General features: G+C 40.9%; 1 protein-coding gene and 1 long non-coding RNA gene across 3 annotated transcripts in view; one reads left to right on the forward strand and one right to left on the reverse strand.

Moving 5' to 3' along the window:
* The first annotated feature begins 75 nt into the window (after positions 1–75).
* The window catches only part of VMP1 (vacuole membrane protein 1), a 110,798-nt gene continuing 84,113 nt past the window's right edge, over positions 76–26,760 (forward strand). Inside the window, exons 1-5 of one of the 2 annotated variants that reach the window (XM_007533655.2) lie at positions 76–214; positions 14,271–14,372; positions 19,165–19,300; positions 21,219–21,309; positions 24,478–24,588. In XM_007533655.2, coding sequence (XP_007533717.1) covers positions 14,297–14,372; positions 19,165–19,300; positions 21,219–21,309; positions 24,478–24,588 — 414 coding nt within the window. In that variant the 5' untranslated portion in view covers positions 76–214; positions 14,271–14,296. The remainder of the gene's footprint in view (positions 215–14,270; positions 14,373–19,164; positions 19,301–21,218; positions 21,310–24,477; positions 24,589–26,760) is intronic. The other variant, XM_060203850.1, reaches the window with a different exon arrangement.
* Positions 24,114–26,760, reverse strand: part of LOC132541988 (uncharacterized) — a 38,788-nt gene continuing 36,141 nt past the window's right edge. Inside the window, exon 3 of the long non-coding RNA XR_009553108.1 lies at positions 24,114–24,320. This is a non-coding gene — a long non-coding RNA (uncharacterized LOC132541988). The remainder of the gene's footprint in view (positions 24,321–26,760) is intronic.

Genomic DNA, 26,760 nt, shown 5'->3' on the forward strand with positions numbered 1-26,760 from the left:
CCGGAAATGAAATGAAATCCCGCGACCGCCTGCCGAGGTTGCAGAAAGGAGTGGGAACGATTCTTTTCGGGAGGTGGGTTCCCGGGAGGGTTATGGAGATGACCGGATGTGACGTCTGTAAGTTCCGGTTGGCCACAAACCAGCGGCTGCTGTGAGAGTCGGTCGGCGGCCGCTTTCAGGATCCGGAGATCCGGAGGATCCGGGATCAGAGAGGGTAGGTAAACGAGCCGAGGGAACTGAGGGTGAAAGCCCGATATTTTTCCTCAGAGCTTGACTTCTTCCGGAGCTCTCCAGATTAGGCTGTGTAGAGCTGGGGCAATGTGGTTGCGACTTCAAGTGGTATTCTAGGGTATTGCTGACTCCGGATGCTTGTCCGGCGGTAGTTTATTTGGGGTCCTTCTCCGTAGTTGCCAGCCTGTAGTCTATGAAGCCGTGTTCCTGGTCGTTCACTTCTTAGGTCTGCGGATTTGGAAGCTTTTCTAGGTGTCTGAAGTACGCATCTGTTTCTTCCGTGGTGTCTAGGACCTTGGAGCGAGGAGAAGGTCTTCCTTGCTGATGACCAAGCTGTTTCTCAGGACCTTCCTGTTTGGACTCCTGCCTTCCGCAGCCTCTAGAGTGTGATGCTAAATGTATCCGTTTCTAAACAAAATCCAGGCGTGCAAATGCCATCTAAAGCTCTGGTGACCAAGGGAATGAGGCCTTCTATCCACCGATCCCTTGCAGAGATCTTCGCTTTATCTACATTTCATTCCTGAAGTGTAATAAGTCCCTGACCCTTCTAATCTCGGTATTTGATTACGCTGGAGGTGTTTGCAATAAGACATAAAGGTTGACAATCTGTAGAATTCGAAGCACCGCTATTGCCTGTATCCCACTGCTAAATATTACTTAGTGATCTCTAGTAGGTGTTTTACGGTTACTTTTTATTTCTTGAAACTCCATATTAAAAACCTCATAGGTTCTGACACTGTTTACTTATCTTGGCATAATAATACCTTTTAATGCTATCCACATTTCCTTTGGGTTTTGTGAATTGTAGACCAATTGCACTGAACCTTTGCAGAGGCTTCTGCAAGTACTTCTAAAGAAATGATAGGAATTTGGTGTTCAACTGATAGATACTATCTGTTGTATTGTCACTAGTTTTCATTTAAGATATATATATATATATATATTATTTTTTACCAGAACACTGATCAGCTCTGGTTTATGGTTGTGGGTTGGTGGTTGAACCTAGGACTTTGAACTTAGGCATGAGAGTCTCTTCGCATAACCATTATGCTATCTTTCTCTTTCTTTTAATTATCTTTATTTATTGGATAGAGACAGCCAGAAATCAATAGGGAAGGGAATGATAGAGAGGGAGAGAGACAGACACCTGCAGCATTGCTTCACCAAAGCTTTCCCCCTTTAGTTGGGGACTGGGGACTTGAACCCAGATCCTTGCACATTGTAATATGTGCATCCAACCAGATGCGCCACCATCCGGCCCCCCATTATGCTTTCTCCCCCGCCCACAATTTATATGAATAAATTGTATGTTCTTAGCATAGATATTATTAAAGATTTAAATCTTTCAAAATAATTCATTGCTAGGTAGAATTTATTATTTTGTAGATATTTTATTTATTTTACTTTTGAGAGAGAGACACACACAGAAACACCAGAGCACTGCTTCAGCTCTGGCTTATGATGGTGCTGGGGATTGAACCTGGGACCTTAGAACCTCAAGTGTGAAAGATTTTATTTTTTGTTTGTGTGTAACCATTATGCTATCTTCCTAGCCCACCATATTATATTATTTTGAAACACCAAAGCATTTTTTTATTGTTTATTTATTATTGGATAGAGACGGAAATTGAGAGGAGGAATGGGAGATAGAGAGGGAAAGAGACTACTGGAGCCCTGCTTCACCACTCATGAAGCTTTCCTCCTATAGATGGGGACTGGAGCCTTGAACCCAGGTCTTTGTGCATGGTAACATGTACACTTAACCAGATACGCCACTGCCCGATCTCTTTATTTTGTTCTATTTCAAGTTAGAAAAATATAAACAATCTTGTCCCCCTCCCTCCACCCACACACACTTTTTCTTTCTTTTAACTAGAGCACAGCTTAGCTCTGGCTTATGATGGTGTGGGAGATTGAACCTGAGACCTCCGAGCCTTAGGCATGAGAGTCTGTGCATGACCATTATGCTATCCACCCCCAAATTAACAATCTTGTCTTTAAAACAAATGTGCCAATATTTTTGAGATGTGGAATTGTTTTGGGTATTATTAGTTTAGTAGCTAATAAATTTGTTGACTTTATGACTGCCAAACCTGGCCATTCGTATGTAGAGAGAAAGGGAGAATGAGAGTTACTGTTGTTCAGCTCCATTACTAGCACTGATTGTCCATTTACCCCCCCCCCCTCACTTTTTCAGCTTTGTCCTGCTTTTGGCTTTATAGGATGGTGACTATTAATAAACTTTAAATCAAAAGAATTGAAGTGTGGCCTACAGTTAGCAGGTTACCTAACTTTCTGAACTGGTTTAGGTTGTTTTAAGAATACACTCATTTCATAAGATTGTCACAGTGATTGAGAATAATACATATGAAGTCACTAAATAAAATGGAGGGTCAAGCCAGTGGCTCACTTAGTTGAGCACATACCACATGTAAGGACCTGAATTTTTTTTTTTTTTTTTTAACAGAACACTTCTCAGCTCTGGCTTATGGTGGTACGGGGAATTGAACCAGGCACTTTGGAGCCTCAGGCATGAGAGTCTCTTTGCATAACCATTATGCTATCCACACCTATCCAAGACCTGGACTTGAGCCCTGAATCTTCCATATGGGAGCACCCATGGGCGGGGGTGCTTCATGAGTGGTGGAGCATTGCTATGGTGTCTATTTTTTTTTTTTTTTTACTCATTTTATTGGATTGAGATAAATCAAGATCAAAGGAGAAGATAAAAAAGGTCAGAAACAGAGAGATAACTGGAGTAAGGGAGATAGCGTAATGGTTATGCAAGTAGACTCTCATGCCTGATGCTCCAAAAGTTCCAGGTTCAATCCCCTGCACCACCATAAGCCAGAGCTGAGCAGTGCTCTGGTGTTTCTGTCTCTCTCTACAATCTCTTTCTCAAAAGAGAGAGAGAGAGAGAGATACCTGCAGTACTGCTTTACCAGTTGTAAAGCTTTCTCCCTGCAGATGGGAACCAGGGGCTTGAACCCAGGTTCTTGCACACTATAACGTGTGCTCACCCAAGTACCAATATCACTTCACTAAAGTCTTGAACCAACTCCACCCTGGCAACCCAATTCCTTCTCAGGCCTTTTTGATAATTTTAGATCTAACAGTCCAAATCCAAAGGATTCTCTTCATTTGAATTTGCTTTTTTTTTTTTTTTTTTTTGGCCTCCAGGGTTATCATTGGGGCTTGGAGGGCACACCTGCTTAAGTGCCTACATCACTGGGGATCAGTTCCTGTACTATGAACCTCTCCTGGCAGCCATTTTCCCCTTTTTCTTGGATAGGATAGAGAGAAATTGAGAGAGGAAGGGGAGAGAAAGACACCTGCAGACCTGCTTCACCACTTGTAAAGTGACCCCTGCAGGTGGGGAGCCAGGGACTCGAAGTGGGATCTTTACGCGGGTCCTTGAGCTTCGTACTGTGTGCGCGTAATCTGGTGCATCACCACCCCATCCGCATTCCCTTATTTTGTTTACTAGCTCATGTAAGTGAGAATAATCAGTATTTTCCTTTTTAAAAATATTTATTTATTCCCTTTTGTTGCCCTTGTTTTATTGTTGTAGTTATTATTGTCACTGATGTCATTGTTAGATAGGACAGAGAGAAATGGAGAGAGGAGGGGAAGACAGAGAAGGGGAGAGAGAGATAGACACCTGCAGACCTGCTTTCACCGCCTGTGAAGCGACTCCCCCGCAGGCGGGGAGCTGCAGGCTCAAACCAGGATCCTTATGCCGGTCCTTGCACTTTAAACCATGTGCGCTTAACCCGCTGCGCTACCGCCTGACTCTCAGTATTTCCCTTTTTATATAAATATTTTTATACTTGTAGGTCTGGTGTAGTGGTAGTACATTCCTATAATTGTCGGAAAAATTACAACTTTCATTTTTATTTTTTGACCTCCAGGGTTATTGGTGGGGCTTGGTGCCTGTGCTACCAATCCACTGTTCTTGGAAGCCATCTTTTTCCCATTATTGTTGTTAGGACAGAAAGAAATTGAGAGAGGAGGCGAAGACAGAGGGGGAGAGAAAGATACGTGCAGACCTGCTTCACTGTTTGTAAAGCGACCCCTTTGCAGCTGGGGAACCGGAAGCTTAAACTGGGATCCTTGCGCCAGCCTTTGTGCTTCACACTATGTGCGCTACTTAACCTGCTGCGCTACCGCCCAGCCTCCTCATTCAGAACTTTTAAGAAAAATTTACTTTATTGAGACGCTAAGGGTTTACAGTATAGTTTATGACACATTGTCCTTGTGCATGGTAATGTGTTCATTCAGCTTGGTGTGCCACCACCTGGCCCTCTATTCTTCTTCTAGCGTTTGCCCTTCTTCCGTAGCCAGTCAACAGCGTCAGGTTGAGCCTGATGTAAAGTTTCGAGACCTCCTTTGAATCTGGAGAGGTGGCAGTCGTTGACTATGTGGGTCATAGTCTGTCTGTAGCCACAGGGGCAGTTCGGGTCATCTCTGGCTCCCCAGCGATGGAACATAGCGGCGCACCGGCCATGGCCTGTTGGATAGCGATTGAGGAGGGCCCAATCATAACGTGCTAGGTCAAAGCCGGGTTGACGCTTGCAGGGGTCTGTGATGAGGTGTTTGTTCTTTACCTCAGCTGACTGCCAACTCTGTTTCCAAGAGACTGGAACAGAGAAGTTCAGTGTAGGCGTAGGGGACCAGATTGGGTGACGAGACGTCAAGCGTTGGACAGGGTGCACAGGTTACAGTTCACAAGGACCCAGGTTCGAGCCCCCAGTCCCCACCTGCATGGGAAAAGTTCCACAAGTGGTGAAGCAGGGTTGCAGGTGTCTCTCAATCTCTCTCCCTTCCCTCTTGATTTCTGGCTGTCTCTATCCAATAAATAAAGATAATAAATTTTTAAAAAAGACATTCTTGAATCTGGATATCTACCTTTTTTCTCAAGTTGGGGAAATCCTCAGCTATAATTTATTTTTGAAATATTTTTATTTATTTATTATTGGGTAGAGACAGAAATTGAAAGGGAAGGGGAGATAGAGAGGGAAAGAGACAGAGAAACACCTGCATCCCTGCTTTACCACTTCTGAAGCTTTCTCCCTGCAGGTAGGGGCCAGGGGCTTGAACCTGGGTCCTTGTACACTATAATGTGTGCACTTAACCACATGTGCTACCGCCTGGCCCCAGCTATAATTTATTTTAAAAAGAGTTATGTTCCTGGGGCCAGTTGGTGGCACACTCTCTTTTCTCCTCTTGTCTTTCTCATTAATAAATAAAATAAAATAAAATAAAATATTAAAGAGAGAGAGAGAATAGGAGAAAGAAAGAAAGAAAGAAAGAAAGGGAATCAGACATCACTCTGGTACAAGTGCTGCCGGGGATTGAACTCGACCTCATGCTTGATAAGTCAATGCCCTATCTCTTATGCCATCTCCTGGACCATGTGCCATATGCTTTCTAACCTTGCTGGGGATTTCTTTGTTTGTTTGTTTTACATGTTCTTTGTTAATGAGGGAGGGGACCAGAGCATCACTCTGGCACATGTAACTCTGGAATAACTCGACCTCATGCCTTTAGGGAGTCAGGCAGTAGCACAGTGGGTTAAGTGCAGGTGGCATAAAGCACAAGGACTGGCGTTAAGGATCCCGGTTCAGCCCCTGGCTCCCCACCTGCAGGGGAGTCCCTTCACTAGTGGTGAAGCAGATCTGCAGGTGTCTATCTTTCTCTTCCCCTCTCTGTCTTCCCCTCCTCTCTCCATTTCTCTCTGTCCTATCCAACAATGACAACATCAGTAACTACAACAATAAAACAAGGGCAACAAGTGGGAATAAATAAATAAATTTAAAAAAATTAAAAAACAAAAAAAGGAAATACTGGCCTTCAGGGGACAGGCAGTGGTGCACCTGGTTGAGTGCGCACTTTACAGTGTGCAAGGACAGCAGCAACCCCGGAGGGGGGGGGGGTGTTTGGTGAGTGGTGAAGCAGTGCTGCAGGTGTCTCTGTCTCTCTCCTTCTCTGTCTCCCCCTCCCTTCTTAATTTCTTTCTGTCTCTATCTAATAAAGAAACAACACTTAACAAACTGGGAGGGGGAGAAATATTTACCTTATAACCTTCTAACCCATTTTAGAGAGACTTATTGAGATTTTTGAATGTTATTTTAATGTATCATGTGGGGTTTAATTTGCCAAGACTTTATCTATTTTTATTATCTATTTATTTACTGGATACAGACAGCCAGAAATTGAGAGGGATGGGGAAGATTGACAGAGAGACACTTGCAGCCCTGCTTTACCACTCAAAGTTTTCCCTGCAGGTAAAGGCCAGGGGCTTGAACCCTTGTCCTTACACAGTGTAACATGTGTGCTCTACCAAGTGTGCCACCACCCAGCCCCTAGGAATATATATATAATTATTTGTTATGTCCTTTATTTTCCCCAAAGAACTTTATGTAGGGCAAAAATGGTCTCTCCTAAAACAACTCATGATGAGATATTTACTTGACTTTGGTGTCAGGTAGCACTGTTGCCCTTCTCAGCACCTGCAACACTAACTGCAAAAAAGGTCACTTTAGTGGAGAATCACACACAGCAGAAGTTCCTTTCTCTGTGAAAACAAATTGATGATTTTTTTTTAAAGAAAAAGATACTTCATTTTTAGATCAGTATATTTGTATATTTTTAAGATTTGTTAAATTGAGAGAGAGAGAGAGAGAGAGAGCACGAGCCAGGGCAGTACTTTGGCATGCTCATGGTCAGGGATTGTACTTAGGACCTATTTCTTGAGAGTTCCAGTGCTTTATTTTCTGTCACTTCCCAGACCATTCCCCAAGACTTGAGAAAGTTCAAAAACATTTAAGAATTACCCCCCCATGTTCTTCAAATAATAAATTTTTGTTTATTTATTTAAAATATTTTATTTATTTATTAATGCGAATGATAGAAGAAGAGAGAGAAAGAACCAGACATCAGACCTCCCGGATCACGAAGTCATGAATTTTTAGAGAAAGCATTCCACAAGCTTGTAATAGATGCTGTCTTTCTTGTTCAGTATATATAATCTGTAGTCACTTTGATAATGTGAATGGTGTTTGATTTATATTTAGATACTCAGCTCTGGCTTTTGGTGGTACTGGGGATTGAACCTGGGTCTTTTGTGTTTCAAGCACGAGAGTCTTTTTGCATAGCATAAGCTATTTCCCCACCTCTGGCTTTATAACCCTGCACAAGTGGGAAACTATATCAAAACCTCACCAAAGATATTTTACTCTTGTGGTCCTGGAGGTGGTGCAATGGATAAAGCACTGAACTCTCAAGCATGAGGTCCTGAGTCCCCCCGGCAGCACATGTACCAGAGTGATGTCTGGTTCTTTCTCACTCCCCTATCTTTCTCATTAGTAAATAAATAAAATCCCTTTTTTAAAAAAAGATATTTGGGGGGCCGGGCGGTAGCGCAGTGGGTTAAGCGCCATGCAAGGACCTATGTAAGGATCCCAGTTCGAGACCCTTCCTCTCGATTTTTCTCTGTCTTATCCAACAACAGTGACAGCAATAACAACAACAAAGATAAAATAACAAAGGCAACAAAAGGGAAAAAAACAGCCTCCAGGAGCAGTGGATTCTTAGTGCAGGCACTGAGCTCCAGCAATAACCCTGGAGGCAAAAAAAAAAATTACTCTTTACTTAGATTGACCAGGATTTTCTTTTTTTAATAAATTGAAATTTATTCATCTAAATAGGTTTAGGAAAGTCCACAACTTATTTTGGAATGTTCCTGTGAATGAATTTACCGAATGATTCAACTAATGATACGGTCTCCTGAAAATATATCAAAGATTCCTTAGGACTGTTATTCAAGGTAACAGTCTGTGTACGCCTGATATGAAGAACCATGAGTTTTACTGAAAAAAACTGAGGGCCTGGGTGGTGGCACAGCTGGGTGAGTATAGACATTACAGTGTGGGAGGAACTGCATTCAAGCCCATTTCCTAACAGATAGACTTCACAATCAGGTGTCTCTCTCTACCCATATCTCCTCCTCCTCTCTCAATTTCTCTGTCTTTATCCAAAATAAGTAAATAGATGAATAAATAATTCAAGCTGATTTATGATGAGAAAATAGAATTCATTTGGATGGATGATTTTCTTTTAAATTTAGTTACTTTAGATTTTTATTTATTTATTTTAGTTGCCACTGATGTTATCCCTGGGGCTCAGCACCTGCATAGTGAATCTGCTGCTCTTGGCAGCTATTTTTTCCTTTTTTTTTTTTTTTTCTTTTCTTTATTTGATAAGACAGAAACTGACAGATGAGGAGGAGATAAAAAGGGAGAGGGACAGTGACTCCTGTAGTATTTGCTTCACTGCTCATGAAACTTCTTCCTCCACAGGTGGGGGTTGGGGTTTTGAACCTGAGTCCTTGTTCATGGTATTGTGTGTACTCAGTCGGGTGTGACTTCATCTGGCCTCCTTAAATTCATTTATTAATGAAAGAGAAGAATCAGAGCACATCTGATACCAGGAATTGAACTCAGGATCTCATGCTTATCAGTCCATCACTATAACCACTGCAACCATCTCCCAGATCACAGGATGAATGGATTTCTTTTTTTTTAAATTTTTTTATTTAAGAAAGGATTAATTAACAAAACCATAGGGTAGGAGGGATACAATTCCACACAATTCCCACCACCCAATCTCCATATCCCACCCCCTCCCCTGATAGCTTTCCCATTCTCTATCCCTCTGGGAGCATGGACCCAGGGTCATTGAGGGTTGCAGAAGGTAGAAGGTCTGGCTTCTGTAATTGCTTCCCCGCTGAACATGGGCGTCGACTGGTCGGTCCATACTCCCAGTCTGCCACTCTCTTTCCCTAGTAGGGTGGGTCTCTGGGGAAGCGGAGCTCCAGGACACATTGGTGGGGTCTTCAGTCTAGGGAAGCCTGGCCGGCATCCTGATGACATCTGGAACCTGGTGACTGAAAAGAGAGTTAACATACGAAGCCAAACAAATTGTTGAGCGAATGGATTTCTTAAAAGGAAGTTTTTGAGAAATGGCACAGTGGATAAAGTGTTAGACTCATGCTAGAGGTCATGAGTTCAATCCCTGACATTGTATATGCCAGAGTAGTGGTCTGGCTTGTTTGTTCTTTTGTTCTCTCTCTCTTCTTTTTAAATATTTGTTTTATTATTTTTTTTATTATTGGATAGAGAAAGAGAGAAACTGAGAGGGGAGGGGAAGATAGAGAAAGAGACAGAGAGACAGAGAGACACCTGCAGCCCTGCTTCAACACTTGTGAAGCTTTCCCCCTGTAGATGGGGACCAGGGATTTGAACCTGGGTCCTTGTGCATTGTAATTTGTACATTTAACCAGGTGTGCCACCATCTGCCCCCCCCTTTTATAGTGGTGCGGGGGGCTTGAACCTGGGACTTTGGAACCTTAGACATGAGTCTCTTTGCATAACCATTATGCTATATGCCCCCCCACTTCCCCTTTCTTTTTCTCTCTCCCCCCTTCACTTTTTCTCTTTCCTTATCTTTTTTTTTTTAAAAATAGAATTCAATGGCCAGACAGTGAGAATCGATGGCTTTATGCTCCTATTTCTTTTATTTATTTTGTGTACTTAGTGGTAAAGAGGAGAGAAGGGGAGAACTGGAGATCACTGCCACATGCAGTGCTGGAGATCAGACCTGGGACGCAATGCTCGCTAACGCCGCGCACTTAGCCACTGCACTGCCTCTCTGCCTGTACTCCTATTTTCTTTTCCTTCTTACCTGTTGAATTCCCAGCAACTCATATTAATCAGGGAATTGCTGTTGTTGTATCATCATCCTTAAACATTTTTTTGGTTCATTTTTGCAGGCTCGTAGTACTTTAGCTTCTATTGTTTTGCTTTACAAGTGTAGCTAATGTTTAAATTGAATGGAGTATTGTTATCTTAGCACTGAATATACAGCCTACAAAGAACCATTGTAAGCTGGTTTTAGCAGTGTTTTTGTTTTTTCTTTCTTTTTTTAACAGAGCACTGCTCAGCTCTGGCTTCTGGTGGTGGTGGTGGAGATTGAACCTGGGACTTTGGAGCCCAAGAGAGTTTCTTTGCATAACCATTATGCTCTCTACCCTCTGCCCCTTTCCTAATTTTATTAGTAAAACCCAGAGAGCATGGATTTTTGGAGTAGATTTATTTATTTATTTTTTACCTCCAGGGTTATTGCTGGGGCTCAGTACCTGCACTACGAATCCACTGCTCCTGGAGGCCATTTTCCCCATTATGTTGCTCTTGTTGTTTTTATTGTTATTGTTGCCATTGTTGTTATTATTGGATAGGGCAGAGAGAAATCGAGAGAGGAGGGGAAGACGGGGGTGGGGGGGGATAGACACAGGCAGACCTGCTTCACTACCTGTGAAGCTACCCCCCTGAAGGTGTGGCACTGGGGGCTGGAACTGGGTCAGTCCTTTTGTTCATGTGCGATTAACCTGCTGTGTTACCGCCCGGCCCCCGATTTTTTTGTTTGTTTGTTTCTTTAATTTAAAAAAAATATTTATTTTCCCTTTTGTTGCCCTTGTCTTTTTATTGTTGTAGTTATTGTTGTTGATGATGATGATATCATCGTTGTTAGATAGGACAGAGAGAAATAGAGAGAGGAAGGGAAGATGGGGAAAGAAAGACAACCTGTAGACCTGTTTCCCTGCCTGTGAAGGGACTCCCCTGCAGGTGGGGAGTCGGGGGCTCGAACTGGGATCCTTCGCCCGGTCCTTACGCTTTGCACCACTAGGCTTAACCCGCTGTGCTATCGCCCAACTCCCTCCCCGATTTATGTTTTATAAACATATGGTGTTGCTGTTTTATGGGTTTTTACAAATAGTTCCACTTTTTGTTGTTAATTGCTTATGCTACATTGTCCTTTGAAAACGTTAATGACATCTTAATTTTGGAATCAAACATAGCTTCTATAAACTTTTCTACGTCTACTCCGAGCACCCATATTTTCTCTTGTACATTGATTCTCTCCTCGTCGGTATAGCTAGCATATATTGATTGAAAAAGGATGTAGGATAGAAAAAGGATGTAGGATATTGCACCCAAGTAAAAGACTCTGGGGTGGGTGGGTGGGGAGAATACAGGTCCATGAAGGATGATAAATGACATAGCGGGGGTTGTATTGTTAAATGGGAAACTGGGGAATGTTATGCATGTACAAACTATTGTATTTACTGTTGAATGTAAAACATTAATTCCCCAATAAAGAAATAAATTAAAAAAAAAAAGAAAAAGGATGTAGGGGGGCTGGGTGGTGGCGCACTTGGTTGAGCACATGTGTTACAGTGCCAAAGACCCGGGTTCAAGCCCCCGTCCCCACCTGCAAGGGAAAGTTTCACAAGTGGTGAAGCAGTGCTGCAGGTGTCTCTCTGTCTCCCCCTTTCTCTCAATTTCTGGCTGTCTTTATCAAATAAATAAAGATTAAAAAAATAAAACAAGGGAGTCGGGCTGTAGCGCAGCGGGTTAAGCGCAGGTGGCGCAAAGCACAAGGACGGGCATAAGGATCCCGGTTCGAACCCCACTCCCCACCTGCAGGGGAGTCACTTCACAGGCGGTGAAGCAGGTCTGCAGGTGTCTGTCTTTCTCTCCTCTTCTCTGTCTTCCCCTCCTCTCTCCATTTCTCTCTGTCATATCCAACAGCGACAACAATAATAATGACTACAATAATAAAACAACAAGGGCAACAAAAGGGAATAAATAAATAAAATAAAATAAAAATAAAAAAACAAAACAAACAAAAGAATTCTTTATTAAAAAAAGAAAAGAAAAAGGAAATAGGGAGCTGGGCTGTAGTGCAGCGGGTTAAGTGCATGTGGCGCAAAGCCCCCGGCTCCCCACCTGCAGGGGAGTCACTTCACAAGCGGTGGAGCCCGTCTGCAGTTGTCTATCTTTCTTTCTCCCTCTCTGTCTTCCCCTCCTCTCTCCATTTCTCTCTGTCTGATCCAACAACCTATCCAACAATGACGATACCAATAATAACTACAACAATAAAAAGTGGCAACAAAAGGGAATAAATAAATATTTAAAAAAAGAAAAAGGAAGTAATACATTAGTATTTTGTTACATTACATTACTTAATCCTTGTAGTAGTACTTACTGCATTAAAGAAGCTGATGTTTAGAGAGATTTGAAATTTTGCCCTTTATTATAAACTGTGATGTTTGTTTGTTATTCCAATTTTGGTAGACTCAAAAAGCTATTGTCTTCCCACTAAATTATATTGATTGCTGGAAATTTTCATTTTTCTCATCAACCCATTATACTGCCTATTTCATTGTAGTGATGTTTTATGCTCATCTGGCTTCCCTACCAGATTGACTTTCTGGAAGACAAGAACCTTGTCTTATTTTTGTTTTAATTTTTGTGTCTGTTACAGACCAGACTTTTTTTTTTTAATTTGGGGATTAATGTTTTACAGTCAACAGTAAATACAATAGATTGTACATGCATAACATTTACCAGTGTTCCACTTAACAATACAACCCCTACTAGGTCCTCTGCCATTTTTTTCCCCCAGAGCACTGCTCAGCTCTGGTTTAGTGTGGAACTGAACCTGAGACTTCGGAACCAGGCTCAAGGCATGACAGTCTCTTTGCATAGCCATTATGCTATCTACCTCTGCCCCAGAACTATTTTTAATGAGTAGTGAATGAACTATTCTGACATGTAGCAGTGAGGCATGTGCTGTGAAGTAGTTCCTTTATTTTTTATTTTATTTATTATTGGATAGAAACAGAAATTGAGAGGGGTGGCCAGATAGAGGGGGAGAGACAGAGAGACACCTGGCAACCCTGCTTCACCACTTGTGAAGCTTTCCTCCTGCAAGTGGGGACCAGGAGCTTGAACCTGGTTCCTTGCACACTGTAATGTGAGCACTTAACCGGTGCACCACCACCTAGCCCCTGAAGTAGTTTCTTTACTATTGGCTGTTTCTAGGCTTATTGCTTCATAAAACTCATACCCTTTTGATGTATAGTCATTTGTAGTTTTATACACAGGCATGTCAGGCCAAACAACAAACTCTCTTTCATCCTCCTGAATCCTGTAAAAGTGAGAAATTCTGTTCTCATTTTGTAGATCCAGAAAACCAGTTAGAGAGTCACAGTGGGGGTAGATGGAGAAGGGGTAGACTTGCTAAGGATCATGTAATTAGTGACAAATTTGAGATACTAATCTAGATTTTAGGACTTATTTTGATTTCATCAGTTTTCTAATTTTTTTGAAAGAACAGAGAGAAATGGAGGGGGAGATAGAAATAGTAAGAGAGGGAGTCGGGCTGTAGTGCAGCGGGCTAAGCGCAGGTGGCGCAAAGCACAAGGACTGGCATAAGGATCCTGGTTCAAACCCCGGCTCCCCATCTGCAGGGGAGTCGCTTCACAGGCGGTGAAGCAGGTCTGCAGGTGTCTATCTTTCTCTCCTCCTCTCTGTCTTCCCCTCCCTCTCTCCATTTCTCTCTGTCCTATCCAACAACGACAACAATAATAACTACAACAATAAAACAACAAGGGCAACAAAAGGGAAAAAATAAATTAAATAAATACAAAAAAAATTAAAAAAAAAAAAAAGAAATAGTAAGAGAATGAGTGACACCCGCAGAACTGCTTCAACCACTTGTGAAGCATTCACTGTACTACATTCCACTACATTCTCCCCGTATGAGAGCCGGGGGCTTGAACCTAGGTCCAAGTATCATCTCTGTACTATGCATCTATACTACTAGAAATCTGTACTTGTAAGCACATTCAAATAGCTTGCCAACTTCATGAGACAATGACAGTCTTGAAAAACAATCATTTCCTTGGGCCAGAGAGGTAACTCACCAGGTAGGCCATGTGCTTTGTCATGCGTGGGTGAGGCCTAAGTCCTAGCATGAGGAATTACTGTGAGCCTGGGACACTCTACAATAAAAAAATAAGTAAATAAAGCGTATCAATATTACTACCAGGCTTCTGTATCCAGTTTCATTCAGTCGTAGGTGCAAGGTAGAAATACATTAATATATCTTTGGATTTTATTTTACTTTATTAGCTCCTCAAGAGTTACTGATCAATGAAATGGCAGAGAATGGAAAAAATTGTGACCAGAGACGTGTAGCAATGAATAAAGAACAATATAATGGAAACTTCACAGGTAAAGTATGGTAATTTGAGGGAATATCTACAGGTTTGAACATAGATGTTTTTCACGTAATAAAATACAAATGTATCTAATTGTTTTTATGAAAATACAAATAGTAGCTTATATAATATAAAATTAATATGTGCCTTAGATAAGATTAGTGATCTTTTATTTTTTTTAATAAAAAATTAAATTTTCAGGGCCGGTTGGTGTTTCACCTGGTTGAGCGCACCTGCAGGGAGAAAGCTTTGAGAGCGGTGAAGTAGGCTTACAGGTGTCTTTCTGTTTCTTTACCTCTCTGTCTCTCCCTTCCTCTCAATTTCTGACAGTCTCTATCTAATAAAAAAAGATAATTTTAAAAAGTTTAAAAAAATTAAATTTTCTGGTCCAGGAGGTGGTGCACTGGATTCTCAAGTATGAAGTCCCAAGTTCAATCCCCTGCAGCACATGTACCAGAGTGTTGTCCTGGCTTGTTCTCTTGTTCTACCCCCATCTTTCTCATTAATAAATAATATATATTTTTTTGCCTCCAGGGTTATTGCTGGGGCTTGGTGCCTGCACCATGAATCCATTGCTCCTGTGGCCATTTTTCTTTTCTTTTCTTTTCTTTTTTGATAGGACAAAAATAAAGGGAGGGGAAGATAGAGAGGAGAGAGAAAGGCACCTGAAGATCTCCTTCACTGCTTGTCAAGCAACCCCCTTCAGGTGAGGAGCTGGAGGCTCAAACCAGTATCCTTGGGCGGGTTCTTGGGCTTTGTACTGTATGCACTTAACCCAGTGTGTCATTGCCCTGCCCCCTGGTGTCTCTCTGTCTCTCTCACTTTTTTTTCCTGTTTTATTTGATAGGACAGAGAGAAATTTAGAGGGGATGGGAAGATAGACACCTGCAGGTTTGCTTCACTACTTGTTAAGTGTCTCCCCTGCAGGTAGGTTCCTTGCTCTTGGTAATGTGTTAACTCAAGTGAGTGTGTCACTCACTGCCTGCCTGCCCCCTCCCCTTTTCTTTCTCTTTTCCTTTTTTCTTTCTTCCTTTTTTTTTAAACCAGAACACTGCTCAGCTCTGGCTTGTGGTGGTGGTGGTGATGGGGGTGATTGAACCTGGGACTTTAGAGCCTCAGGCATGAGAGTCTGTTTGCATAACCATTATGCTACCTAGCCCAGCCCTCCCTTTTTCTGTCCCTCCTCCTTCCTTCACAGTTTCTCTGTCTCTGTAAAATAAAATAAAATAAAATAAAATAATAATTAAAAAATAAAATTACAAATGCTATACACATCATTAGATAGTCATTCCATTTCTAAGAATGATTACATATAAAGTGACATTACTTTTGTACAAATTTATTCAATGCAGTATTAAATTTCCTAGCTGGGGGGGAGGTAATTACAATGCTCAAGCACCGGGCTTGGAGCCCCCGTCCCCATTTACAGGTGGAAAGCTTTGCAAGTGGTAAAGCAGTGCTGCCTGACAGTGTCTCTCTGTCTCTCTCCCTCTCGGTCACCCTCTTGATTTCTGGCTGTCTCTATCCCATAAGTAAAGATAATTCAAAAAAATTTTAATTTCCTAACTTAAACTTATGAATTACTTATATATAACTAATAGAAGAGAAGTAATCAAGTTATGGTACACTTACAACCCAAAAGGTGGCACAGTGGCTAATACACTAAACTTACAATCATGAGGTCCTAAATTCAACTCCTGGTTTTCATGTGCCAGAGTGATACTCTGATTCTCTGTCTCTCCTCATTTACAATTTTTTTTTTTTTTGCCTCCAGGTTTATTACTGGGGCTCAGTGCCTGCACCACAAATCCACTACTCCTGGAGACCATTTTTTCCCCTTTTGTTGCCCTTGTTTTATCATTGTTGTGGTTATTATTATTGTTGTTGCTGTCATTGGATAGGACAGAGAGAAATGGAGAGAGGAGGGGAGACAGAGAGGGGGAAAGAAAGATAGACATCTGCAGACCTGCTTTACCGCTTGTGAAGTGACTCCCTGCAGGTGAGGAGCCTGGGGCTCAAACCGGGATCTTTACGCCAGTCCTTGTGCTTCGCACCACGTGTGCTTAACCTGCTGTACTACCGCCCGACTCCCTACAATTTATTTTTATAAATATGGCACACTTACACACTAGAATATTAAGCAGAGATAATAAAGAATTCATATATCAAAACCTGGGAGGTATATGGATAAGTTCTTACTGAAGGAATCATATAAAGTGGATTAGTAAGTGACACAGCAAGTAGAGCATCCAACTTGTAACTATGAGATCCTGCATTCGGTCCCCAGCATCACGTGCAGAATGACGTTGTGGTTCTCTCTATCTCATAAACAAATCTAAAAAAAAAAAAAGAATAAAATTTCATGTATATTTATATCACAGTCTCTGAAATATTAAGTAAAATACATTTGTGAAGAATACTATTCTAGAGTGGGGGAGATAGCATAATTCTTATTCAAAGAGACACTCATGCTTGTGGTTCCAAAGTCCCAGATTCAGGTTTCCCCACCCACCCACCACAAGCCAGAGCTGAGCAGTACTCTGGTTTTTTTTTTAAAAAAAGGAAAAAAAATCATTCTACTATTAAGTTCCATGGTGGGGGAGGGGGTGTCTTAGTAAGGCAAGAGTACATAAACATATGATTTTTTTAAAAATATTTATTTTATTTATTTATTCCCTTTTTGTTGCCCTTGTTGTTTTATTGTTGTAGTTATTATTGTTGTTGTCATTGTTGGATAGGACAGAGAGAAATGGAGAGAGGAGGGGAAGACAGAGAGGAGGAGAGAAAGATAGACACCTGCAGACCTGCTTCACCGCCTGTGAAGCGACTCCCCTGCAGGTGGGGAGCCGGGGTTCGAACTGGGCTCCTTATGCCGGTCCTTGTGCTTTGCGCCACCTGCGCTTAACCCGCTGCACTACAGCCCGACTCCCAACATATGATTTTTTAAAAATACATATTTTATTTATTTACTCCTGAAGAAGATAGAGGCAAAGAACCAGACATTGCTCTGGTACATGTGCTTCTAGGGATTAAACTTGGAACCTTATGCTTGAGAGTCATGTGCCGTAAACACTGCACCACCTCCTGGACCAGAGCACTGCTCAACTTTGGCTTATGGTAGTGTGGGGGATTGAATTTGGGACTTTGGAGCCTTAGGCATGAGTCTTTTTTTTTTTTTTAAAGATTTTATTTACTTATTTATTTATGAGCAAGATAGGAGGAGAGAGAAAGAACCAGACATCACTCTGGCACATGTGCTGCGGGGATTGAACTCAGGACCTCATGCTTGAGAGTCCAAAGCTTTATCACTGCGCCACTTCCCGGACCACGGCATGAGTCTTTTTGCATCTATCCTGCTGATTTTTTTTTTTAAAGAAAATAAAATAATAAACAGAAGCTCCTAATGAGAAAAGACTATGGTGTATACACCAATTTAATGTCTCTGCCTCATCCATTCCTTCTTCTCTCATGAAAACATACATACAACAGAAAAACTGAGACCAGGAAGCTTAGCAATGGAGTGTAAGGCCATAACAAAATAACTCATTTGGATAGTGCTTTGTTTTGCCATGTACAAACCCTGATTCAGCTTTAGTGCTGTGGCTTTTTTCTCCCCTCTCTCTACCTCTCTGTTTCTCTCTCACCTCTATGAGGGAAGTGTGAAGCAGTACTGGAGGTGTCTCTCTCTTACACTGCTTTGTCTCCCTTTTTCCTTCTTGATTCCTCTTTATCTCTATCCAGTAAGTAAAATTAATTAAATAACAGCAGCAAATGCTGGAGAGGTTGTGGGGTCAAAGGAACCCTCCTATACTGCTGGTAGAAATGTAAATTGGTCCAGCCTCTGTGGAGAACAGTCTGGAGAACTCTCAGAAGGCTAGCAACGGACCTACCCTATGATCCTGCAATTCCTCTCCTGGGGATATATCCTAAGGAACCCAACACAGCCATCCAAAAAGATCTGTGTACACATATGTTCTTGGCAGCACAATTTGTAATAGCCAAAACTTGGAAGAAACTCAGGTGTCCAACAACAGATGAGTGGCTGAGCAAGTTGTGGTATATACATATATATATTTGATTACTACTCAGCTATAAAAAATGGTGACTTCACCGTTTTCAGCCGATCTTGGAAGGACCTTGAAAAATTCATGTTAAGTGAAATAAGTCAGAAACAGAAGGATAAATATGGGATGATCTCACTCTCAGGCAGAAGTTGAAAAGCAAGATCAGAAAAGAAAACACAAGTAGAACCTGAACTGGAATTGGCATATTGCACCAAAGTAAAAGACTCTGTGGTGGGTGGTAGGGAGAATACAGATCCAAGAAGGATGACAGAGGACCTAGTGGGGGTTGTATTGTTATATGGAAAACTGGGGAATGTTATGCATGTACAAACTATTGTATTTACTGTTGAATGTAAAACATTAATTCCCCAATAAAGAAATTTAAAAAAATTAATTAAAAGTTAACTTCAATATCAAATGACTAATAAGTGGAAGAATCAAGATTTAGAACCAAGTGCTTTTCCTTTAAATCTTAAGCTATAAGATATGCTAGATTATTTTTCATAGGGGGGACTAATTTAATATTTCAGTAATGTTGAATAGAAACTTTTGTCCTTATAATTGATTAACTGTAAATACAGAGCAGAAGCATCTAGCCTCGACTTGTCGAAATGAAAACCACATTGAGGTTTATGTCTTTCACATGTCACTTGGGAAGGTAGATGAATTTTGAAAGTGATTAGAAAGAGTAAGTATATATGCTAGGAATTCTGTTTTAACTTTTGCACTAATGTTTTTCAGACCCCTCTTCAATGAATGAAAAGAAGAGGAGGGAGCGAGAAGAAAGACAGAATATTGTCCTGTGGAGACAGCCACTAACTACCTTGCAGTATTTTTCTCTGGAAATCCTAATAATCTTGAAGGAATGGACCTCAAAGTAAAGAGTCTTTCATAGCCTTTTATATAAACCTTATTAACTAATTTTAGATATCTTCAGCAGTCTTGTACCTCCTGCATGTGCTCTGTCAAAATGAATTTGGAATATTATAGGGACACTTATTTATTATCTGTATTTATTGTATAGAGATAGAGAATGAGAGGGAAAGGGGAGGTAGAGAGGAAGAGAAAAGAGAGACGCCTGAAGTCCTACTTTACCATTCATGAAGCTTATCTTCTGCAGATGGGGGCCATGGGCTTGAACCTGGGTCCTTGTGCACTATAACCTATGCACTCAATCAGGTTGTGCCACCACCTGCCCCCCTTATCTTCTAATCATGAAGGAAAATGGATTAGGAGAATATATTGCTGTTTTCTACCAGATTGTGACAGCTGACCACTGTCTTATATTGAACCTTTTATGCAGAAGAGAACATTGAAAAATATATATATGTGTGTGTGTGTGTGTTTCTTCTGGCTTTACTTTCAGGAGAAATTGGACCTCTGTGTATTAAGTGCACTGATTCTTTACTAGGACAAGGTTCAGGATATGTGGCAATTTACTGATAATTTGAACCAATGAAAAAGGATTCTCCATGAAGTTATTCTACCTTTAGATTTAGTACTTGTAAACTCTGATTCAAATATCATAAAAAACAAGTTGAACTTTCACATGCCTTATCTTTGATTGTCGTCCCTTTCCAAGTTAATGTGATAACAGTGTACATTTTTATTATGCTTATAGTTTCTAATATTCAACTCATTTGATCTTTTAAGGCAACTCTGAAGAATGTGAAACAATATGTAATTATTATGATTTTAAAAACAAGAAACAATGTTTTGTTCAAAGTATAATATTTGAGACTCTGCTCCAGGCCCTTTGACTTTTTTTTTTTTTTTTGCCTACAGAGTTATCACTGGGGCTCAGTGTCTACACTGTGAGTCCATTACTCCTGGTCTTTTTTTTTTTTCCTTTCCATTGTTGTTGCTGTTATTGTTGTTGGATAAGACAGAGAGAAATTGAGAGGAGGGGAAGACAGGTGGAGAGAAAGACACCTGCAGACCTGCTTCACTACTGTGAAGCAACCCCCACTGCAGGTGGGGACCCGGGGTCTTGAACCACGATTCTTGTACTGGTCCTTGTGCTAAACACTATATGTGTTTAACCTGGTGTGCCACCACCCAGCCCTTTGACTTTTAAGTTAGTACTTTCTATTACATGCCTCTTCGAACTAGAAGTTGAGGTGTAAAAAAAAAAATTCAGTCGTTTGGTAAGGCAGAGGCTACAGTGAGATTTTTTTCTTTTTTTAAATAAAAAATTGAGTTCTGGGGTCAGGGCAGTGGCTCACCTGGTTAAGCACACATAGTAGTAAGTGTAAGGACCCAGGCAAAGACCTGGATTCAAGCTCCCACCGCCCTCCTGCGAGGGTGGGGGGGTGACGACAGGATGCTTCACAAGTGGTAAAGCAGGTCTGCAGGTATCTTTCTCCCTCTTTGTCCTCCTCACCTACCCAATTTCTGTCTGTCCTTCTGAATAAAATAGAATAAAAGGGAAAAAATGGCCACTGGAGGTGTTGGATTCATAGTGCTGGCACTGAGCCTCAATGATAAACGCTGGAGGAAAGAAAAAAAAATAACAGAAAGAAAGAAAAGAGTAAAGACATTGAGTTCTGTACCAGAGTATCTTCCCTGCACCCTAAGAGTTCAATCTAGAAATAACTGATTTTTTTTTTTCACCAGAGCTCCCCTCTGCTTTATGGTGGTGCAGGGGGTTGAACCTGGGACTTGACGGATCCTCAGGCATGAGAGTCTATTTGCATAACCATTATGCTGTCTACTTCAACAAGAAATTGCTTTAATAGTAATGAATTCTAAAATGAGACTGCACAAAATTTCACTTTTTGTTGTTTGTTTTTAAGATTATGGCATCGTCAAAGCATTGTGGTGTCTTTTTTGCTGCTGCTTGCTGTGCTTATTACTACGTATTATGTTGAAGGAGCTCATCAACAGGTAAGAAGTTAAGCAAGTCTTTATTTAATGCCTTGCCTAATTTCAGTTTCAGAGGCAGGTGAAATAGTTCACTTGGATAGTGTTCTGCTTGGCCACATGCATAACCCAGTTTTGGGCCTAGCCCCCACCACAGAAGAAGCTTTAGTGTTATGGTCTCTTTCACTCTCTCTCTGCCTGTATCTTAAAAAGAAAAAAAGAGGCTATTTATACAGTTCCAAAGAAAGAAGCCATAGCACCAGACCAGAGTTTCCTCTAATGCTATGGGCACCAGGCTTCAGCCTGGGTTGCACTCATAGCAAAGCAACACATGATTCAAGTGGGTTCTTTTACCGACACAAAATTTCTATCTTTAGTATTTTTAGGTTTTTTTTAGATTCTATTTATTAATGAGAAAGCGGAGGATGGAGGGAAAGAGAGAACCAGACATTACTCTGATACAGTCTGTTGCCAGGGATTGAACTTGGTTCATCATGCTTGAGAGTCCATTGATTTATCCACTATGTCACCTCCCAGACCACAATATTTTTAGATTTTGTAAAAAAAAAAAAAAAAATTCTCATTACTGGTATCTCAATGTCTACCTATAAGGCCAAATACTCAAAATAATCTATGTTAATTCACAGACAACTTTTATCTTGTCTTTTTACTTTCAAGGATATAAATGTACAGCTTTTTTTTATGGTGTTTAATCAGATTATTTTTAAATACTTTAGTCACTTTACTAAAGTCTTTCTGTTTTCTATAGGATAGTCCAGTGATCCATAAAAATAGATATGGTTTAGGTTTACTATATGTAAAAATACAAGGTCATTTTCATGTTTCCAGAGCAACATTACTGAAGAGAAAATAGGATATTTTGACAGTAAATTTTGCTAAAATAGCTATCATCAAAATAACCACAAAATATGGTTCTAAAATATAATCATTTTAAAGCAATTTACCTCAATCTCAGCTTTTAATTTTTATTATTTAATTTATTGGATAGAAACAAAAAGAAACCAAGAGGAGTGGAGGGAATACCTGCAGCACTGCTTCACCACTCATGAAGCTTATTCCCCTACAGGTGGGGACTGAGGACTTGAACCTAGATCCTTTTCCATGGTACCATGTACACTCGACCAGGTGTACCACCTAGTCCCTCATTGATTTTTTTTTTTAAACTATGAAACTAATTTTTTTTTGAGATTTTATTTATTCATGAGAAATCATAGGAGAGAGAGAGAAAGAAAGAACGAACCAGCCATCACTCTGGTACACGTGCTGCCAGGGATTGAACTCAGGACCTCATGCTTGAGAGCCCAATGCTTTATCCACTGTGCCACCTCTCGGACCACTGTTTTTATAATTTTTTTATTGCCACCACAGTTATCACTGGGGCTTGGTGTCTGCATGATGACTCCATCACTCCATATTTTCTTTATTTGCATAGAGACAGAAACTGAGAAGGATGAGGGGAAGAGGGAAAGAGAAAGAAAGGTACCTACCTACAGCACTGTCTCTGTGCTCAAAAAGCTTCCCACACTGATAGGAACTGGAGACTTTTTTCTTTTTACCACCAGGTTTATCACTGGGGTTCAGTTCTTGCACTACAAATCCACTGCTCCTGGAGGCTATTTTTTCCCTTTTGTTGCCTTTGTTTTATTGTTATTGTGGTTATTGTTATTAATGTCATTGTTGTTGGATAGGACAGAGAAATGGAGAGAGGAGAGGAAGATAGGGGGAGAGAAAGATAGACACCTGCAGACCTGTTTCACCGCGGTTGCATTTATTAACGAGAAAGGAGGAGAGAGAAAGAAAGAACTAGACATCACTCTGGTACATATGCTTCCAGGTATTTAACTCGGGACCTCATGCTTGAAAGTCTGATGCTTTAATTACTATGCTACCTCCCAGACCACTTTTTTTTTTCCTCCAGGGTTAATGCTGTGGCTCAGTGCCTACAGTACGAATCACTCCTCCTGGAGGCTGTCTTTCCCATTTTGTTGCCCTTGTTATTGTTATTGTTATTGTTGCCATTGCAGTTGTTGGATAGGACAGAGAGAAATCGAGAGAGGGGGAGAGAAAGATAGACACCTGCAGATCTGCTTCACTGCTTGTGAAGTGACCCCCACCCCTGCAGGTGGGGAGCTGGGGGCTCCAACTGGGATTCTTACTCTGGTCCTTGTGCTACTGCCCGGCCCCCCACTTTTTTTTTTCCACCAAAACACTGCTCAGCTCTGGCATACAGAGGTACAGGGGATTAAATCTGGGACTTTGGAGCCTCAGGCATGAGAGTCTTCTTTGCATGACCAGTATGCTGTCTATCCCTGCCTTGGACCAGAGACTTGAATCTGTTTCCTTGCATATGTTAACAGGTGCACCACCACCTGCCCCCCCTTTTTTTTTCCAAAGATTTTATTTGTTTATGAGAAAGGACATCAGACATCACTCTGGCACATATGCTGCCGAGGATCGAACTTGGGACCTCATGCTTAAAAGTCCAAAGCTTTATCACTGTGCCACCTCCCGGACCGCCACCTGGCCCCTTTCATAATTTTTTTTTAAGTTTTATTTATTTATTAACAAGAAAGAGGGAGCCAGAAGTAGCTCATCCAATAGCATGTGCATCATATAATGAATGAGGGCTTGGTTCAAGCCCTGTTGTAAATGGGGGAACTTTTTTTTAGGTATTTATTTATAAAATGGAAATATTGACAAGACTATAGGATAAGAGAGGTACATTTCCACACAGTGCCCACCCCCAGAGCCTCCATTCCAATCCCCTCTCTTGATAGTTTGTCTATTCTTTATCCGTCTTGGAGAATGGACCCAGAACCATTGTGGGGTACAGCAGGTGGAAGGTCTGGCTTCTATAATTGCTTCTCTGCTGAACATGGGTGTTGGCAGGTCAATCCATACTCCTAGCCTGTCTCTCTCTTTCCCTAGGGAGACAGGGATCTGGGGAAACAGGGCTCTCAGACACATGATACGGTCCTCTGCCCAAGGAGGTCAAGTTGGCATCATGGTATCATCTGGAGCCGTTGGAATGAAGCAGTGTTAATCTTAATACCTTCATCATAATAGAAACATTTTAGTTGATTTCTTTTTAGTTTGATTGTAGTTGATATATACCACCTTTCTGTTTAAGGATCTGATTTAGACTTTAACCTTAAACCTTTTGTTTTTCAGTATGTGCAACGTATAGAGAAACAGTTTCTTTTATATGCCTACTGGATAGGCTTAGGAATTTTGTCTTCTGTTGGCCTTGGGACAGGGCTGCACACCTTTCTGCTTTATCTGGTAAGAATGACTTTATTTGAATAAGCAAGATTGAAAGGGATTATGTTTTAAGTTCATGCAATTTCAGTTTCTTCAATGACCCAGGTTTGAGCCCCCGGTCACCACCTGCAGGGGGAAAGATTTGCAAATGATCAAACAGTGCTGCAGCTGTCTCTCTCTCTATATATATATCTTCCCCCTTCCCTCTCAACTTCTGGCTGTCTATCCAATAAATAAAAAGATTAAAGAAAAAAAATTTTTAAATGGTTGTTCAAGCAATAGTCTTAAATAATAATTTGAGAATTAATCTACAGTATATAATTTCTTTACCTTTCTAAGAATTTAAGGAGCTGAGTGGTGACATACACAGTTGAAGCACACGTTAGAATAAACGAGGACCTGGGGTTCAAGGGCCTAGACTCCACTTGCATGGGAAAAGCTTCACAAGCGGTGAAACAGTGCTGCAGGTCCGTTCCCTTCTCCTCCCCCTCGTAAATCTTCCCTGCTACAGGTTGGGGCTGGGGGCTTGAACCCAGATCCTTGTACATGGTAAAATGTGTTCTCAACCAAGTGTACCACCAAGTCCCTAGATGATATAAATCTTGATAGTTCAAGTGAGTGGAGAGACAGTAGTATTGGAATGAAATAGGAAAAGTCTTAGAAATTCCATTGTACAATCTGAAAAAGACATTGCAAAAAATAAGTAAAAACTTTGCCTTGATTTTTGTCTATCAAAAATAATTTTATTTATATTTTACATATAATTGAAACTTTACAACTTAATTCAGACATCTACAAGTCCTTAGCACTTTTTTTTAAGATTTTGAATGCTTTATATATATATATATATATATATATTTTTTTTTTTTTTTTGTCCTTTTTATCTTTTAAATACAAAGTCTGAGCTGTCCTGGTGCCTGAGTCTTCCTTTCCACTAAGGTCCAGTAGAGTCTGTATCTTCAGTCATAACCTCTGTGGTAGCACCGAGTATATCTGAGTTAATAACCAGCTCTTCAGTGCCCCCACTACTGCCACTTCCCACAAATATCTTCCCATCAGCCATCAGGCTCATGCCTTCTGTCCCACTACAGCTCTTAGACATCCCTTCAGCTTCTAGCAGTAGGCACTCTCCAGAGGTGGAATTTCCCAAAGGCTCAGGAAGAACCTTAGCACTTTTTTAAGCACTATAATATAATAAAAGTTAACAGGGGCAGATGAATAGCTTAAGCTACCATCAAATTTTGTAAACTGATTTGAGAACAGTAGTTTCTAGAGAAGAACTATCTAACCACAGAGGAAAGTTAGATACTATTTATGCAGAAACAGTGTTTTGTAATCCAAAGAGGAAGAGATGAAGGAGAACATAAATGGAACTATTCTAAAGATTCTAGGGGAATTGGGCCTATACATATTTGGTTTGTCCCATTAATGGTCAACATATGTGGTTTCCAGGAGTTCTCTTAGTTCTCTTACAAACACTTGTGTGGTGGACCCGGAGGTGGCACAGTGGATAAGGCATTAGACTCTCAAGCATGAGGTACTGAGTTCATTTTTCAGCAGCACATGTACCAGAGTGATGTCTGGTTTTTTCTCTCTCTCTTATAATTTCTCATGAACAAATAAATAAAATCTTTGAAAAGAAAAATACTCGTGTATTGTTAGTATCTTTGCAAATGTACACCTTAAAAATATTTATTTTATTTTTTTATTATCTTTATTTATTGAATAGAGATGGCCAGAAATTGAGAAGGAAGGGGGACGTAGAAACAGAGGCACGTGTAGAACTCCTTCAGCACTCACAAAGCTTTCCCCGTGAAGGTGGGGACCGGGGGCTCAAACCCGAGTCCTTGCGCTTTGTAGCATGGGTGCTCAAATGGGTGCACCACCACCTGGCCCCAAATATTTATTTATTTACCTGTCTATTTATGGGAGGAGAGAACTAGAGTATCACTGACAAATGTGGTGCCATAGATTGAACTTGCGACCTCATGCTTGTAAGTCCCGTGCTTCATCTGCTGTGCCACCTCCCAGGCCTCACAGATGTGTGTTTGCATATCAGAAAGGACCTACGGTATTCCTCTTTTTTTTTTTTTTTCCTCTTTATTGATGGGGTATTGATGATTTATAGTCAACAGTAAAATACAATACTTGGCATATGTGTAACATTTCTCAGTTATCCATATAACTCTAATC

The sequence above is a fragment of the Erinaceus europaeus genome, chromosome 12, assembly GCF_950295315.1.
Source record: "Erinaceus europaeus chromosome 12, mEriEur2.1, whole genome shotgun sequence".
NCBI classification, from domain to species: Eukaryota; Metazoa; Chordata; class Mammalia; order Eulipotyphla; family Erinaceidae; genus Erinaceus; species Erinaceus europaeus.